The sequence below is a fragment of the Orussus abietinus genome, unplaced genomic scaffold, assembly GCF_000612105.2.
Source record: "Orussus abietinus isolate OABI.00-Male unplaced genomic scaffold, Oabi_2.0 scaffold92, whole genome shotgun sequence".
Lineage (NCBI taxonomy): Eukaryota > Metazoa > Arthropoda > Insecta > Hymenoptera > Orussidae > Orussus > Orussus abietinus.
In genome coordinates, this window is record NW_019394274.1 from 118,163 (window position 1) to 136,465 (window position 18,303).

Genomic DNA, 18,303 nt, shown 5'->3' on the forward strand with positions numbered 1-18,303 from the left:
GCGAAGTGTCGCACGTTCACACGGAGAGCGCGATCTGTCGGTTCCGTAGTTCGATGCGGCTGGACGCGGCCCGGATAGAGAGCCGTCCCGTCACTTCTCGGCACTTCTCGGTGTGCGTCCCTGTCGCGCGTGTCCCGCCCGAGGAGGTAATCGGCGAGAAACTCCAGGAATCGTCCGAGGAGTAGGCGAGCGTCTTCACCGAGGAGTCTGCGAGGCCGCGAACGATGTAAGCAGGGACTCGCGTACCCCTCGCGCGGACGTGCACAGACGCAGTCAGGACCGGGCTGGACTGGCCGCGAACAGGGCGAAGCGTCCGAAAACCTTCTCGAGACCCCCAGGAGTCGTCCGATCTCGCGGAACCGCAAAACGGGCGGAAACCTCGCCGACAATGGACGCGAGCATCGAGAGGGAGTGCAGCGCCCTGGGCGGACTCTTCCAACAGATTATCACCGACATGAAGGTGAGACCACGAAAATGTGATATTCCTCCCCTCGCGCGTTTCATCACCCGAAGGGACGCTTCGAGATCGCGAATACCTCGCGCGTCGTGCTCTCGTAAACGGTGCGTAAACGTCAACCTAAATGTTCGCCTTCGCCTTCCTTGTTTACCATCTGCGTCTCTCTCGGCGCCGCGCGGGCGCTTCTCGGCCTCTCTCGCTCTTTCTCGCTCTTCCTCTTCCGCTTCCGCGCATGCCTTCTCTCTTATGTGCACGCGGATCCCTATCCTTCCCTCTCTGTCTGCCCCTGCCTCCGGAGGGCTGTCCTCTTTCGCGCGGATGTCACAGACAGAGCACGACGAACGAATGCATCCTGATTCCCGTGCTCTCGTTACGGGGAAGTAGCGCTTCGGGGCCAGACCCCGTAACGCGGGCTCCATGAAAATATCTCTCGCGTCTAGAATTTTCTATCTAGGCACTGTGTCGTGTAATTTACATCTGGATATAATCGAGCTTAAATGTGAAAAAGTATGCCTTGTTTCATTGAACATTTTGAGATTTATCGATCGGTCCGTCGTGTCTCTCGGCTTCGAGTTGGATCTATACTCTATGGATCGGTAGGCGTACGCGGCTATCTTATCACCGACCATTGGCACGTGTTTCAACGTACATTCCTTGGGTCGTTTGTAAAAGCCTTTCCTGGCGTCGTACTTTGAACGCGCCCTAGAAAGTACCTGGGCCTGTTTTATCTCCTTATCTGTAGTATCCCGCAAGGGTTTATTATTTACTCTATTTTCGTTTACAGAACGGAGCTCCACTCTGGGAGGACTTGATTTCAAAAGCCACTAAACTACACACGTGCCTAAAGTATGTATTCGTCGGAGGTTAATCTCGATGCTTTATGCCTATGGAAGATACGAGTGTGCCACCTACGAGCCTACTTGCGACATTAGTGCATTGTGCAATTTTGCTGATTATTTGCAGAGCGGCGATTCTGGCGATATCGGCATATCTGGAAGCCTTTCAAAAGATTGCGGACACGGCAACCAATGCAAGAGGTAATTCACAGTATTTATTAAAAACTCGTTTCACCAAACCTTACAGAGAATGGAATGTACATTTTGAGTAAGATATAATTATACCCCCTTAGATCGGACTATCGAGAATTCTCTAAAGTACGATTAATTGGAAACAAAAGGGCTACCGATAGAAGTGCGACTCGAGGTTTTAATCGCGCATGGCAGGGCGCTTATATTATTGGTTTTTTGATCGAAAAGATATAAGTGAGATATATATAGAGCATGGGTTGAGGTGTCGAGAACCCCGGCCCTCTTACCGTCCATTTTATTAGTTACACACACTAGCCAAATGATAGTATTGATCTTCCATCCCACTCCATCCCACCAGCGGTAAGCCACTTGTTGCCACCCCTGAACCACCTACGAGAGATCTGTGGTATGTCATACGTTTCGACAACGAGATGAGAAAGGAATAAACGGCAAGGCTGAAAATTTATTCCCCCTAATTGTGCACATTTTGTGAATATACTAAGCGGTATAATAACGTTAAGAACGAGGAGAAACGTCATTCCTGGCAATTGGGACGTAGAAATTGGAGATACCGCTTCTTACGTCAGAGGCAGATATCGAAATGTAATGAATAATGCATGATATTTAATTAAGGAGCAACGAAGGAGATCGGAACGGCCCTAACGAGGATATGCCTTCGTCACAAAGCAGTGGAAACGCGTATGAAATCGTTCACCAGGTAAGTCGCAACCCAAGCTCGAGGATAACAGTAAAATATTACTTAAAGGACCAACTTCGTAATTCTCAACGATTGATCGATCTACATTTTAAACAGCGCTATCATGGATTGCCTGGTAATGCCTCTGCAAGAGAAGTTGGAAGACTGGAAGAAGTCTCTAATAAATCTGGACAAGGAGCACGCTAAAGGTTGGTACGTTTATAAGGAATTGAACTAACGAAGGCGAGGGATAAATCATCAGCCTTAATTGCCATTTCCAGAGTACAAAAAGGCCAGGGCGGAATTGAAGAAACGTTCAACGGACACCTTGAGACTCCAGAAGAAGAAAGCACGGAAGGGCCAGTCCCAGATGCATGGGCCGCTGCATGGCCAACTGCAGGGTAACATCAGCTGTGCTACCGACGCCGAACTTAACAAATTGCTCGAATCATCCGCCGCAGTGGTTCAAGAGAAACGTCTCAGTTTGGAAGAGACGGAGAGGAAAGCCGTGCGAGCGGCTCTCCTGGAGGAGCGAGGCAGATTCTGTCAACTGGCCAGATTTCTGAAGCCAGTTCTCGTCAGTATAAACCCTTTACGGCCGACACTCTTCCATGTAGTCGATCGTAATTCAAGGTTCGATCTTCAGGACGAGGAGATAGCGATGCTGATGGAGTTGACGCATCTCCAGGAGGTCTCCGATCAACTGCAGAGGCACGCGGCCTCTCCTCACCACCTGCCTCCGGCATCCGAACAGGTGATCACCGACATTAAAGGCTGCGACCCTGTCCAGTGGTCCCTGGCCACGCCTCCGTCCAGTCCATCCTTATCTCTAGGCTCCAGGAAGAGCTCGATGTGCTCGATCAGCTCGCTGACGAGCAGCAGCAGCGGGTCCTGCAAGAGCCACCCAAGTCCTTCGGGCCACCCTTGGCACCGGTCCCTCTCTCAGGTATTCCTCGACACGTGGCATCGACGTCACCCTAATTAAAAGGCTCGTTACGTTGATTACATGTTCCCTTTCCGTTGGCTCGTTCCTGTTTATTTTCTTTTTTTTTTTTTTTCCTCTTTGTATATTTCATATTCTCCCTTTTAATTTGATCTCTGTGCTCGCTGTGCAACGCCGGATCGTGGTCCCATGATCCGTGGCATGACACGTAGTTGAGAGGCCGATCGTTGCGTTAAGGCCCGCCTGCATTATCGTAGCGGTCGCTTATTTCTCGTATCGTGTCCCCCGCGTTGTGGATCTTGGTAGCCGCTGGTAGACCCTGGCAGGATATATGTCGAGGCGCTGCGTAACCGTTAGCCTAGAGAATGTTGGTAGCTCGATGTTGTGCCTCCTTTGTAGCCTGTTGGCATCAGACCCTCCAGCATCGGCGGTATAGGAACCCTCCGTCACTTCGCCACCGGCAGCTCTCGCGACTCTGGCTTCACTTCTCAGGATACACTGTACGCACAACCTATTTCCGAGCATCAGGTAACGTCTCTACGTATTCCGCTTAAGAAGCATGCCACTTTTTGGTCTCGATCTCCCGGTTACATTCTCCTACTCCTCGTAGAGCACTTAGTCTACGATATGGGACGACGTAAAAAATTAGACCCTCGGGCTGCTCGATTCGTTGCAGGTGTCGAACGCATCCTCGCAGAGCAACCAGAGCACCGGGTGCGCGACCATGAGGCCGGTGACGACCTTCACCTGGCCGGATCTTCAAGAGACCTCGGTGCAGTTCGAGAAACAGAACCAGGGCACGGTGAACGAGAGGCCTCACACGATTTCCTCGGGTAAGGATCATCGTCTGGTTGAGATGGCGTCCGTCGGGAGGAAGCGCAGGATCGCACAGCAGTTTACGTATGTAATTCGGGCTGTTCCTCAGCGTACGAGAAGGGCCACCAGAGACCAGCTCTCAGCGTTTACACCTTCCAAGCCCTGGACCGCGAAACGAGCGGCTGCTGCCAGAGCCAACCGGCTTCCCCGGTCTCCAGCTCCTGTTCCTCCGCGAATCAGCAGCTGAGTCGCGTCCAACTGCGTCGAAACAACGGCGCCAATAGGCCTCCGATTCCCAGCAGATGCTCCAGCTTGGAGAGGCCCACGGTGCCGACGAAGAGCGAACCGCCGGGGAGTCCTCGAGGGAAGCCGAAGCTTCCTCTTCCAGCCCACCTGGCGAAAGAGCTGGCCAGCCACCAGCTGCAGCAGCCCATGTACGTGAACATGCACGAACTGGCCAGTCTGGCCGCGAGTCGCGCCCAGGAGATGCTTCCTCCACCGCCTCCGGCTGCAGCTGGCCCAGCCGCTGGTGAGAAGGTAAGGAATGGACCCCTGGGTTTTTTAGAAACGCCGTTTACCTCGGTATATCCAGGGTTTGTTCATGCATCTTCTGTCACGCCGTAGACTGACGGAACCGAGAAGGATGGCAGCAGCCAGACTTCGGAGTCCAGCTTGGAGTCGAGCAGCGGGTACGGGAGCCAGACGACCCTTCCTCATTCCCAGTCGACGCACAATCAAAACGATACGAACTGGAACACCCCGTCATCGCTCTTGTCTCGTAGGGGGTCCATGCAGCAGGCGAGCCGACCTCCACCTCCGACGAGGCGAACCTCGGCCATAATCGGCAGCACCCATGGTGGTAGCGCGCTCTCGAATTCCGCCGAGGAGCACGCGGAGAACGTCTGCGACGAGGCGGAGAACCTTCCACCGCCGCCGGCTTTCCTCCTGGAGGGGTCCTCGCCCGCTGCGAGTCCTACGCCTCAACGGTACGTTGCAGCGAGGGGGGACGATGTTTGAGCCTCTTCTTACGGAATCTGCTCTCCTCGGCGGTAACGTAGTCGATGCAACGATTCCCTATTCGCAGGTCGATCTCCGTGTCCGAGACGGTCAGGACGCTGACGGAGCTGCGGCATACCCCGGCAAGCCCCTCGCTTCTGCGGAAGTCGACCGGCATGCAGCAGCTCAACAACCCCCCGGCGACGGTGCAGCACAACACCGTGGTTCAGATAACGCGCTGCACCTTCGAACGCACTGGCTCCACGAAACGGTCCAGCTCTCAGGATCGTAGTCACGGCGCCGTCGTCCCGGGGGCTCCGGTCGCAACCCCGGCCGGTACCACGACACTGTCCTGCGGCCCCGTCGCTGCACAGGGCCAGGGCCCCGGGGGCGTCGGCCAGAGCTTCATGGCGGTGCTCAGTGCCAAGCTGATCAGCACCACCAGCAGCGCCAACGCACCCCCTGCTAGCCCCAAGTCCCAGCGAAAACATTCCGTCGACTTGCAGAAGAATTCCAAGCTGACCTCCAGTTTCCTCGACACTCTCAACGCCAAGTTCGCTCAGCAGCAACAGCAAGGTGCGCCCATCGTGCAGCAGTCCCCTAACACCGGCAGCACCAGATCCGCCAGTGTCAGGCGCATCATGGGCAACCGGGTGCCCGTGGTCGATCCCCTCCAGGTCAGGGATTCCCTGATGGACCAGATTCGAAGAGGCACCTCCTTGCGCAAGACCAGCGGGCCAATCAACGACCGTTCCGCGCCCAAGATTTACTGAAACCAACGCGCCGGCCCTCGTAGAGACCTCGGAGCTGTCGCCTCGCCTCGAGGAAGAGGCTGCCCAGTCCCAGGCTCTGAAACGCAAATGGACGCGAACCGAACACCGTACCCTGCACCATCGGGGGCGTCCATGACTCGAAGGAGACGTTCCGTCGACTCTTCTGGTTCACCACTGCCATCGGTCGAGACTTCGTTCCCAGGGGAAGTCCGACTAACGTATGGGCGAGGGGATGTTCTAAACTATGCACGTAAGTTCCTTTGATAGATTCCGACGCTTAGGCACCACCAGACCCAGAGGGGGCCCAGGTCGATCCAGACTCCGGAGGACTGGTCTACGATCGAAGCAGGAGGAATGCTGTTTCGAGTCTATGTAGAAAACTCGCTTCGTCGTTCTGGACGAGGCATCGAGTGGTGTTGAATCTCACCTCTCTCTCTGGTCTTCGAGAACTTCGAGGACGTCGGTTAGGACGCGGCCCTCTCGAGGTTGCCCTTAGTGGGCCGACGTTTTGGGGTTTGTTGCGATCTTGATGTTAATATGCAGGTGTATGCACGCTACATTAATTATAACGAGGAATACACGAGCTCTCTCGTTACGTTTAATGGAAAGTTCATTCCTGGGTATCGTTGGTTCCTCCACGCCCTCGAGCCTGGTTTTAAAGCAGCGTTTTCTACATATTGGATATTTAGGATATTTGCATACACCTTCAAGATAATCTCAAAATTGCAATCGGCCGGTGATCGCGCGCACGACGAACGCTGTCGAGTATTATTGTCACGCGGATAACGGAGGCGGCAAAGTGGTGACAATATTTCAAGATTATACATATATATAATTAAGTTAACTAATGAACATATGTAGGTACGTTGAGATGAGAAAAAGAATAGGGAGCGAAGGGACGAACGGAGGAATCTAGGGGTACCTTTACACTTGGAATACATTGAATCCTTTCTCTTGTGTAACTCCGAATTACGGAGAATAACGAATCGAACACGAGTGGAGGATTTATTCAGAGGAGGAGACTGTTTTACTGGACTTTTATGAATTTTTATATGAATTTCTTGGGTCCCTTTCTTGAGCGAGAATCTCAGACTTTATCGGTTCCCGGGGAAGTATCGATCCGTTATCTATAACTGCGGCGTCGGCATGCAATTTTCTTTTATTCTTGCGAGTACTTTGTACGCATTCGATTCCCCGATTGTTCCTTCATCTCCCGATCGATATACCTTTCGCGAATTCGCGCCATATCGTTACACTCGCGGCGATAGTATTACGGAAACGCGATAACGTTACTCGTAAAAGAAAAATCTGTAAAAAGGATATAAGATGTTTAGGGTTAAACGTTTCGCTTTTCCTTCTTTTTTTTTTTTGGGGGGGGGGGGGGGGACTTTTTTCCGTATTACCGATAAGCGTTAAACCTCGTAATCGCGCGAAATGCATCGATACACGGTTTTGAATTTTATAAGACTCGCCGAGTTACGTTCATAATGTTTTTTGTACGTGTTTCCTTTAATTGTACCTTACGTATTTGTTAGAACGCGGCTATAAATAGCTACCGAACCGTTCACCTGTAAAATAGGGTAGCTCTTAAGGGGGTACTCGTCGGCGAAATTTTCCAAAAACGGGCGAAGGAATTTCTCCGGTCGAAGAACGTCCGACTCTTAAAGTCGATCCTCATCTTCCGGAATTTTATCGTTAAGGGAGTATTAATATCTAGACGTCCAGGCGCCAGGAATAATATCGTATAATCCGCGTGGTCGGGTCGGCCGAATCCATGTTCGAATCGATTTTAACTCGTCGAGTGTTCATATCGTCACGGCTAAAGCCTAAAATGCCGAATCAAGTGAACCGATATCCGCTTAGGTAGACTGCCGCCATTTTGTTCGTAAAGGCTAAAAGGCGGATTTTAAGACGAGGGTTCCTCGACGATAGGAGTGATTCGGTGACTTACCGGTCCTGCTGACACTTCTTGCCATTTTCGAAGAATACTTCTCCCCTCGATACGTCGAGTGAACCGGGAATTGACGTTGCATCTACGTTATTTTGAACGATGTAAAAAATAGTATACGGCTTTTCTCGTCGTCTAGAGTAACGCCGAATATTTCGGACTCGACGGTTCACGGGCCATTAGATGTAATTATTTAAGAGAAGGACTCGTTTATGCGGCAGTACCGACCGTTACTTCCGCCGAGTAATCGCTTAGGTTCCTTTTAGTTAGTACTCGAGTATAAGCGGCGAGAGCGATGTTGATTTTTCCACGTCGGCCACCCTTTTTCGTTTTTCTACGCCCTGCCTGGGCAGCGTTTTGCTAAAGTGATTTTTTTTTATTTTCCGCGTAGGCGATCTCGAAGGGACGGCTTTCCTTTGGGTATTCATTTTGCACCGATTCTCGGGAAGGGAGAGATCCGAAATGGACCGCACGGGGAGAAGAGACGACCGACCGCGTGATCGTACAAATAATTGAGAAATGCGCGGGTCGGGTCCTGGGGCTTAAAGGGCAGTGCTTCCTAGGAGGCAAGTTAACGTAGTCGTAAATCCGCTGTAATAAATTAATATTTAAATGTAGTTACTACCTAAAGATGATTGTTAATTTGTAATAATTATTGCAGTAGCATCGGAAGGATACGAGGATAATAAACGATACCGATACAGCGAACCGTGAGTGCGACTCGAGGAGCCATATTCATATTTCCTGAACGGGTAAACATTACCATCCACTATATCCTTGACCCAGGATGTAAATAAGATCCTCGAGTACGTAGGAGGCCTCTCTCTTCGATTTATTTACAGGTCCGGTTTATGATATAAAAAAGAAGGGGACAATCGTTCGGTACAAACCTCTGGGGCAATTATATTATTAATTACGGACTATCGAGCCTTAACGAGCGACTCGCCTAAATGATTACGCTAGCCTAACTCTGTTCGACGTTTAGAGATTCGCTTTGGAAGTCCCTCGGGAATCGAAGAGCCCGGTCTTATATACGGAGGGACTCGGGCAGTCTCGCCGACTTCTCCGTGGCCGAGGAGCTGCGTCCATACGGTCGGCTTGCGGCGATGGAAAACCTAAATCTGCCTTTTAATTCCACCGACTGTCCGACTCACTCACTGTCTTCCCTCCTTGTCGATACTCTCGTTCAATCCCGAAGGACAGGCCGCGCGTGCCCCGGCGAATTGCGGCAAAAGTCCCTCGACGTTGGGCAAGGTGTAAACCGACATCGACTTGCCCACCGTTAACTGCGAGTGCTCCTCGACGGCGGTCCAATTGACGCCCTCGGAGTCCAGCAAAAGGGCAAAAGTCCCGGCTGAAATTTCATTCGATTAATCCTAATGCTTACGGATCGCTATCCAGGAAGCCGAAGGACTCTTACGACTGTCGAGCGGCTGGCACGAGCAATCCGCGTCCAGTTTGAGCTGCACCGTCGAGCGCAAACGTTTAGGCTGACGAGGGGCCTTCATGTCCAACAGGAGCCTGACTTTGCGCCATCTTCTTACCGCCACCTTGACGGCACTCGTAGCTGCGCAAAACGTCTCGTTTGCGTTCGCCGGAGGAACGTCGGCACACCACGGACAAGTCGCGTCCTTCGAGACCGTCCCTGAAGAGAATGCATCCCCTTTTAGTAGCCGATTTTCTAGATCAATTTCTAGAGTGGATAATTATCGCAAGAGCTGAAGAACTCACGTGGACTCTCGTTCCTCGCCGCAGCCACCTCGGAGTGCTCCTTGAATCGCCCCTTTTCGTGCCGGATTTTCGAGGGACTCTGCACGTCGTCCTCGTCCACCTGGACGAACTCATCGGTGGGCTTCACGAACACCGGGGGAGGCCCCTCGACTCCTTCCGGAACCTCCAGGTCGTGATCGATCTCGACGAATGTCGGGTTCAGCCCCGTCTCCGGACCCTCTGGTTGCTGGCCACTTCCGGAGTCGTCGTGCAGAACTGTAACGACGGAACGGGCTCGTTCAAGATGACATGAAATTTACGAAATTAATCAACGTCTTTTACGAGAGAATATTCACTTGCACCTGGAAGTGGGTCGGCTCCGTCTAAGTTTGGATCCGTTGGCTTCGAGGCCACGTCTAGAGGTGTGTCCGTCCTCGAGGTCGATGCTTCCGATTTCTCGCTTTTAGTTTTCGCCGCGATCCTCTCTCGGAGCTTTTCTATTAGCTCGGTGACCCTCGCCGGGGGGACCGTCTTCACCTCCGGCTTGTCCGTGATCGACGCGGCGAGTTTGTTCTTGGAGCTCGCCCCATCCTTGCCGGAGCCCTTGAAGGACCTCTCCATGATTCTGTCGTTAATCGTCTTCCCCATGGCAGGCTTATTCGGGTCCGGCTCCACCGGCATGGGGTTCGGGATCGGGTCGTGCTCTTCTACTTCCTCCGCACTCCTGCACGACTCCTTGAAGTTGTAGCTCTGCAACGGTCGATTAGATTCCAACTTCCAATCTCTTGGACCGATGAAACGATGATTTACATACCGTCGTTACGGTTAGTTCCTGCTGATAGTAATCGTACAACTTGACGTTGGCAGGTTCGGGGCGCTCGACGACGTTCTCCCTGTTGACGATGAAGGAGATGCACTTCCTCTGGGCCGTCAGTTTGTCGAAGTAGATGGTGACCGCGCCTTTCTCGTCCTCGAACCTCTTCACCTCTGCGGAGACCCTCTCGGATTAGTCCTCGTAAATTCTCTTGACCTCGTGGTACCGTGACATTTAAATTACTCACGCGTGCTGGGATCCTCTAGCAAGCCGTGAAGGCTGCTCCTGTCGGGCACGTATCCGCTGATCATGCCGATTTCCAGCAAAGCCATGTTGCTCTCTTCATCCGCCAATTTATAGCGTCCGCAGACGGTGATCTTCTGCATGGAGCACTCGTCGACCAGGGCTACGGATTCCGCGGTGACGGAGAGCTCGAAAGCTTGGGAACCCGTGGCATGAGCCACGTTGTACTTCAGGTTACTCTGCAGAAGAGGTCGTTAAATAAAATGCCGATAACGAGGGAAGAAGGAAATCGATTAAGGATTCGTCCCGTTCACCTGGACCAGCAGACAACCCTCCCCCTCGGCGAAGACCTCGACGACTGTCGGCAGAACTGGGAGTTTGATCTGATTGAGGACCAGCCGGTCCTCGTTCTCCACCTTGAAGACCCTGTCGACGTCGCCAGCGGTCACGAGAACGGAGAGGTCGGTGGTTTTCGTGGACATGGCCACGGCATACTTTGAAAGGGCCTCCAGACCTAAAACCGTGTCCTGCGTAGAGGTGAACCCACCTTCCGCGTTTCTCTGCTTCGACATCCACCTGACGGCCTTCAGGGCCTCGACCATGTTATCTTCACCACCCAGCTTGACCAACGATAACACGGCATAAGCCGTCATCTCGATGCTGAGGCCCATGGAAGGCTTTACCTTGTCTTCCCACCAGAGCAGGTTCTGGAATTAATAGGCACGTCTTCTTATCGATCCCTCGACAACTCTTCGTGAAATAAGCGGTGATAAAATTAGAGTTACGTTATGCCTCGTCGCGCGAGCCATCAGGGACTGCAGATTGATTTTCGCCTTCGGGTGCTCCAACAATGCCAGGGCGTAGGTCGACAGGGCAGGAGTGTAGGGGTTCTCGCTGTCGCTTTCCATGCCCTTTTCCAGACAATACAGGGCATTGTTGATAAGGGACGCCGATAAGGGCACTCCAGACTCGAGCAGGGAGATCAGAACGTACGCGGTCAATGCGGGGGACGAGGTCTCCTCATCTTGAAGACCACCCTGAAGAGTGTGGTACATGTGTTTAAAAAATCTCTCTTTATCTCTATTCGTTGATTTGGGTTTCATGACGCGGACGGACCTTCATGTCTTTATGGAAGACTTTTCCGATCAGGGGGAAGCAGCCGTTCTCCAGCTGCCTCCTGGTGATCCATTTCACCGAGAATTTCAAGTCCCGCTCGTCTATGTGGATTATGCTGCGAGCTTGCGCCAAGGACTTGACGACGAAAGCGGTCAACCACATGGAGCCGCCACTCATCGAGCTGTCCGGTCCGAATGCGGAGTAAGAGCCGTCAGGGTGTCTGTAATTCAGCTCTCGTTGGTACCCTGGCGTCGATAAGAATTTGGGAGTTAGTACTTCCACTGTGTGCGAGCCCCAAATATATACCTGGAATATCTTAAATACCTTTTTCCATGTTCTTTACGGCTCTGGCGCGCAGTGCGTCGTTCTGCATCCCGCTGGCATCCAGATACCCGATGACATGGATGTTGGGCACGAAGAGGATCATGTTCTGTTCGCCACAGCCCATGGGAAGTCGGACGAGGTTGCTGAGATTTTCCAAAGCCGGTCCCAGGATGTCGCCGATGAAGGAAACGTATCCCCTGGCACTGTCGGGCACCAGGTCCTTGGGGAGCTCGAGGACCCAGGAGATCATCGAGTCGTCGCTGAAGTCCTTGGGGCACACGAACGCGGACTTGGTCAACTCCACGGGAAATCCTTCCGGCTGCACCAGGATGGGCTTCACTATTTCATCTCTGCGGGGTAAATAAAATGAGAATTAAAATCGTTTCGTGAGAATTTGAGCGTAATACAGTAGCTAACCTGGTGTACACCAAGGTTTCGGGACCGCATGGCTCGGCATAGTCAGGGTCAATTGCAGCCGATACGGTGATGTTAATTTCTCCTAGGTCTTTTGACTTCAAGGCGTACTCGTGGACCACGCTGTCTCTCGATTTAACACAGTATGAGGCGGCGTCTGACGATTTCTGCAGCTCGAGACCCTTCGCGTCTTCGAGCTTGATCTTCACCTGGAAGAAGGACACGAAATTGTCAGGGGAAAAGAGGAAATGGAAAGAACTTGCAAGAGGCATTACGCACTTACGGGTAAACTGTGCTGCATGTAGTTGAAGAGTGACACTTTCATTCGCAGAATCTCTCCCCTCTTCACGCTGTAGGGTAGACTGTAGTCGAGGAAGAAGGGCTGAAAAGCCGTGATGGACGTCGGGGGCGAAATTCCCAGACCATGTTTTGGAGAAATGCAAACCGTGTGGCCAATCCAGTCGGTTATGGTGTGCGGAAGACTGCGCTCCAGTGTCGCTTTTCCTTCTTTTCTGAAATAACCATTTCCTCCTCAAGAAGGCTGGAAAATGGCCGACGCAGATCATCGAGAAGGGCGAGAGAACTCACCCTGTTTGTACCGTTTCCCAGAGCCAGGTCTCTGGGAAGTAGGATCTCAAGATCGTCGCTTGATCCGGAGGCTGTTCCACGTAGCCCAGTCCCGCGTTTACCGAAGGACCCTGAAGACCAGGGACTTGGAAATTCAGCAGCGGGAAAGCGAGAGGCAACGCGTTTACGGTTTTTAACAGTCTGTCTGTGAAACGCAGGAAAGTTAATAATCCATCGCCTTATCTGGCATGCAATTAATAGATCAATCCATATAATTACCAGGCTCGTCGAGTTCTCGGATCATCATGTTGTTTAGACTAATTCTGGGTCCATGGGGTAGAAACGAGATACTGGGACATGGACGCGATTCCAGGATCAGGTCGCTTATGACAATCGCTCCGAAATCCTGGAGAAACGTAAGGATTCATTCAATTACCATGAAAAAAGATAACTCGACCGATTGCAGGAAATGAAAAATCTGCAACCAACGTCAAAGGCCTGTATGGCGTCCACGTAATTAACATGGGTGCTCAGGAACGTCGTCCTCTTCTTCCTTCGCTGGTCCCAAACCGGAGGCTCCTCCACCGCAGGTCGGGGCAGGTGATCTATCTCTTCGACGCTCGCTTCCGGTTCCGCTGTCTCTGTTTTTCAACGTAGCATTGATTCACATAAGATTATTCTTAATCTGTACTTAAAGTTACGTCTGGTAGGTTGAAATTGGACGAAATAATTCGTACTTTTACAGTGGTTCCAGGCCTCTTGGATCGGGCGAGTCTCCGGGGCCAGGTGGAAGGCCTTCAGCTGGTTGAAAACCAGATCCGCGTCCACCAGGCCAGTTTTGGAGCCTCCAAGGAAACGCGTGGACTTGTCGACCACCGAAACTCCGCAAATCGACCAAGGTGAAGCTTCCACGTGGAACTGGGTGGCCGAGCCTGGACTCTGGGACTCGTCGTGCCAAGCCGTCTTCACCTTGTTCTCGAAACAGTGGCCTACCTCGATGGTGTACGTCGTCGCCACGGTCTCGCCGTCAGGGCGCACGTAATACAGCAGCAACTCGGAAACCGGGGCCATACTTGGAGTCACCTTCACGCTCAGAGGGAACCTTTTGAAGTTTCATTCTAGCGGTTAATATCCTGGCGACTGAATCCATATTAAATTTTAATCCACGGGCCAAACCGACCTGTGCACCACGTGGTTCTGCTCCGTCTTGTTCGTAGGAGTGTCGACCGCGCCCAGTAAATTGCGGAACTCCGAGTAATTTAGGACGGACTCTCGATGCGGTCGGTGCTTCACGTGTCCGAATATCAGCAGGTCGCCCTTCGAGTTGATGGAGTAGTGGAAGGATATCGTCCTGTTCGTGTCGTTGTTCACCGGTACCGAGTACATCACGTTGAAGGAGTACCTCTCCCCGCAGACGATGGGCTGATAGCCTCGCGCTACCGCGAGGTAACTGTCCGAGGGCGAGTACCAGGGATTCGCGTCGAAGTACGCCGATGGCTGGTCCATGAACACCTTTCGAAATCGTGTAAAATATCGAAGATATTAATCAACCTAGCGAGAAGAAATTCATCCCGGAGTGCGGGAACTTGGACGACGGAAATGCGCTCCTACCCTCCACCGTTTGTCCGGCGAGTAGTACTTTGTGGGGTACTCGATGCCCGTGGCCACGAAGCTCAGCAAGACGATGTTCTTGTGCTGAGGAGGGACCAGGAAGTCGACGAACCCATCCGGGGAGGACGTGAAGTTTCGACACTCCACTACGACTCGCAGCCACTCGTCCTTGCCACGTACACGTAGACACAGTTGGATTTTTTCGTTCGGGGCTGGAGTGTCGTCCTGGCGAAGGACTCTCAGCTGAAACCGTGTCAGAAAGAAGTCGTTTTGTTTCCCCTCTCTAAGGATTGATAAAAAAAAAAAAAAATAGAAGGTGAAGTCTTCACCTTTCCATGATAGGGCAGTCCTAGTTTGAAGTATTTTGGAGTGTAGGGAGCGAACTCGAGCTTCAGGGTCTGATGGACGACGACGGTTCGGCTGCTCGTGGTTTCGACGATCCCGGTACCAGCTTCCGTGAAGTTCGCCGTTAAGATGATGTTGTTCGGAGCCACTTTCCAGTGCGCCAGACCCAACTCGTTCCCCGACACCGTAAAATCCGTGCATCCGTCCGGGGAATTCAGCTGTAATAATTTTTTACGACCTTACAGTTCCCTAATTGCAGATATCCACTCGCTGAGGAACGACGTAGGGGTACTCGTGGTGACCGTTAGATCCTCGGCTACCTACCTTTGTCTCGTAATTAATTTCCGGGAGATTTTTCTTCCTCCGCCAGCTGGGCGTCTGTGACATCGTCTTCAGCAGCAAGGAGCCCTTCACGGGCTGCCCGTAGCTGTACCTGAAGAGGGACCATTCGATTATACTTGTACCTAATTTGCATCGCCTTCAATTAGCGAGAGATTCCAGTTACTTGGCGCAAATGTGCCAGGTGACGTTCCCGGCATCCGCGAGGATGTACCCAGGGGAAGATATCGTCAGTTGGAACCGCGGCAGGACGTATTTCTTGACCTCGAAGGTGGCAGTGTCGATGAGCTGATGATGCGACTTCTTCTTCTCCACCTTGATCTTCCAGGTTCCCTGGAATGATTAAGGTATTAGGCGAAAAGAACATTTGAATTCTCTTCGTTGCCCGATCATTTCCTACCAAGCTCGGTTCCGGGGACAGAGGAAGGAGCAGGTCGACCATTCCAAGGTTGGTGGTAACGTTCGCCCACTGGGCCACCCTGACCTCGGTGGGGTTCTCGATCCATACTTTCGGGATCTGGAAGCAACCAAGCCGTCCTCATTTTTCAATCCCATATCGCTTACGGCCACCCCAAGGTGATCGACGTATCTAACGAGGCAGGGACACATTTAAGATATAAACCCGAAGGAACCAACCGGCTTCTTCCAGGGCTTCAGGTCGTGCTTCAGGGACAGGATCCTGATGTTGACGTCCTGGCCAGGCTTGTAAATCGGCTTGTCGGTCTCCACAAACGTCACCAAGGAGTCGTGCTCTATGCCGACTTCCTTTTCCGCGTTGACGACGTAATCCGGATGCTTGGAGAACTTGATGTTCAGCCTCAGCCTCGCCGTGGAGTACTTGGTGGAGGGCACCAGGAGCTCGATGCAGCCCTCGGGACCTGTTGGAAAGAAGAAGGAATACGCGATAAGCCTCCCGAACGAATCCCTCTCCGTACGCAATTACTCTGGATTATCGTTACTTAAGCGGCCGTGCACTTACGTCGGCAAGGTAGATTCCTCGAGCGCAACGACGCGGCTGGCATGTGACTCGTTAATTGGTCATTGGCCAAACGAAGCCGTTCGGTCTTTTCAGCGAGTTAACCGACTGCGTCTCAATTACCGTCCAATCGAGTTACCACGTGGAAAGCGTACTTCCTGTTTCTACTCGTCATTGTGCTCGTCCAGTGATCTCTATCGCTCGAAGGGTCGCCGCCGTCGCGAAACGTCGCTTACGCAAAGTTGAAAAAGGGCCGAGAGATTATCGGCGATTCCCCATTAGAGCGCGACGACATCCGTTGAATTAGTTATTAAACGGAGGACGTCCTCGCGCGTTGCGGGCAATAACGCCCGCTGGCAACGTCGATCCCTCTCGGAGGTCTGGGCTCTCTAAACGAATTGCAAATTGAAATTGTCGCCGCTTCCTGCGGGGGAGTGAATTGGCCGGGTCCCCTCGCGGCCGAGCCGTCTTCGCATGGGAAAACCGGCCCTTCGGCGTTCCGACGACGGCGACGACGGACGATCGATTCGATTCGCTTTTAGATCCCTCAAAGGCCGATCGACCGATGGATCGCGGAGATCCGCACTCCACGCGACCGCTCGTTCTCGCTTATCGCGGGCCTGCCGATATGCACGGGTCACCGATGCGGATTCATTGACCATTCTTTTCAATGGCCGCTCGACTCGACTCGACTCGAGTCGAAAGACGACGGTATCGACCATCAACGAGATTCCATTAGCGCGAACCGTTGCCGATTACGATATTTCGTTCGGCGTAGATTCGAGATACTCGGTCGCGAAGTCGAGCGCCGCGCGACGAGACCGGTCTGACCGGCTGAAAATACCCGGGCCCGGAAATGCGCGCCGCAGCTCGAAAATGCTCCTCCAGGCTCGAGAGAGCTCCGGCGTCGATTTGGAATTATTCTGAACCAATGAACTCGCCGGTCTCTAGGACGGTGGTGCTGCTGGCGAGGACCTCCTCCTCCTCCGCGACGTCGGCAGGGGAGAGCAGTTCCAGTCGCACCTGGGCGGGTGGTTGCAGGTTGTGCAAAGAAAGACACCCGTTCTCGGTATCCCCGGAGACGAGCCTCTTCGGGGCGGTGAACACGTAGCCCCTGGGAGGGAGGAAACCCTCTTAGACGTCTCGAGATCGAATCGACCGTGAAAATCGGAGCGCACTCACCTGCTGACCGCGTCGACGGCTCCGGAGTAGAACCCGGAGTAGAACCCGGAGTAGAACCCGAGCAGCAGGCAGAGCAGCAGCGAGGGTTCCATTCTTATTCCGGGGATTTCCAGCCAGGTGCAAATGCGGTCTTCGAGTTCGGCGAGCGAGCTCTAGGTCACGGACATTTTCCGGACGATTATCTGCGGTGCAGCTCGGCTGCTATCGGCGACAGCTTCTCGACTTCTGACGCGTCCCGGAGCGGAGTCGGAGCACCCGCGATCGACTAGCAGGGGGAGACTCGCACGGGCTCTTTTATCGCTGACAGGGTCAGCCACGAAAGAGAGGTACCTGCACCTCGTTCCTCGCGATGGCCACTTTTCCTACACCGATTCCTGGAAATTATCAATCGATATTTATTTCTCGCTTCCGAGGAACTCCTGCCTTCTCCATTCGATTTAACTCCATGGCATGGTCTTCGATTTAATAGAGGACGCGAGGATAATTATTGGATATTAAATATAACGGTAAATAATAGATCATACGTGGAGGGTACCGCGACTTAATTCGGGGATATCTCGTAATTCTTCGGAGATCTATCGGGATTCCCTGCGCCGCCGTAATCTGCTTTATCGTGGCCAACGTTCGGTTATTTGGTTTGTCCTCAAATAGGGATTCTCCTATCGGTATGTAAATCTTAAGTTCCTGGAAAGTTTGCCTATGGTCGCTGCATCTGGAAGAACTGCATTTAGGGTGATTGAAATTGGGAAAATGCATCCTTTCGGGGGAAATCCCGTTTACCGAATTCGCGCGATTTCGCGCGAATTCGCGATGGCGATAAATCCGAGAAGTGACTCCTAGTCTGAACCTAGAGTGAACTTTCGTCCGATCTCGTGGAAAAAACTCACTCGATATCGTGACCTCCGATGTCACGGTATCGTCTTGAACGGCAAAGAGGGGAAGAGAGTTGTGAGTTATCAGCGGCAGGGCGGCGAACATGTTTGCTTCGAGTTTTCCGGGACTCT

At 52.6% G+C, this 18,303-nt stretch overlaps 2 protein-coding genes across 7 annotated transcripts; one reads left to right on the plus strand and one right to left on the minus strand.

The window, feature by feature from the left end:
- Nucleotides 1-72: 72 nt before the first annotated feature.
- Nucleotides 73-8,091, plus strand: LOC105697410 (MTSS1-like protein). Of its 3 annotated transcripts, XM_012420704.2 has the most exons (13): nt 73-460; nt 1,242-1,303; nt 1,421-1,494; nt 2,119-2,203; nt 2,300-2,391; nt 2,464-2,759; nt 2,829-3,128; nt 3,525-3,653; nt 3,802-3,958; nt 4,051-4,478; nt 4,566-4,630; nt 4,724-4,927; nt 5,026-8,091. In XM_012420704.2, the coding sequence occupies exons 1-13, from the start codon at nt 389-391 to the stop codon at nt 5,708-5,710; spliced, it is 2,649 nt and encodes an 882-aa protein (XP_012276127.1). In that variant the 5' UTR covers nt 73-388; the 3' UTR covers nt 5,711-8,091. The 3 variants fall into 3 exon arrangements, with proteins under 3 accessions (XP_012276127.1, XP_012276126.1, XP_012276128.1); XM_012420703.2 differs by having other exon boundaries at nt 4,566-4,927; XM_012420705.2 differs by lacking the exon at nt 3,525-3,653 and having other exon boundaries at nt 4,566-4,927.
- A 374-nt stretch (nt 8,092-8,465) lies between these two features.
- LOC105697409 (murinoglobulin-1) lies at nt 8,466-17,954 on the minus strand. Of its 4 annotated transcripts, none has more exons than XM_012420701.2 (26): nt 17,824-17,952; nt 17,300-17,673; nt 17,059-17,231; nt 15,778-16,019; nt 15,542-15,658; nt 15,308-15,474; nt 15,127-15,235; nt 14,787-15,020; nt 14,458-14,700; nt 14,027-14,358; nt 13,584-13,948; nt 13,336-13,487; nt 13,126-13,252; nt 12,868-13,051; nt 12,563-12,791; nt 12,283-12,488; nt 11,866-12,215; nt 11,542-11,786; nt 11,211-11,462; nt 10,740-11,132; nt 10,430-10,664; nt 10,183-10,355; nt 9,725-10,118; nt 9,390-9,644; nt 9,079-9,303; nt 8,466-9,012 (listed from the first exon to the last, which is right to left on the minus strand). In XM_012420701.2, the coding sequence occupies exons 2-26, from the start codon at nt 17,389-17,391 to the stop codon at nt 8,813-8,815; spliced, it is 5,694 nt and encodes a 1,897-aa protein (XP_012276124.1). In that variant the 5' UTR covers nt 17,392-17,673; nt 17,824-17,952; the 3' UTR covers nt 8,466-8,812. The 4 variants fall into 4 exon arrangements, with proteins under 4 accessions (XP_012276124.1, XP_023290621.1, XP_012276125.1 ...); XM_023434853.1 differs by having other exon boundaries at nt 9,731-10,118; nt 17,824-17,951; XM_012420702.1 differs by lacking the exons at nt 17,059-17,231; nt 17,300-17,673; nt 17,824-17,952 and adding an exon at nt 16,121-16,446.
- Between the last annotated feature and the right edge of the window lie 349 nt (nt 17,955-18,303).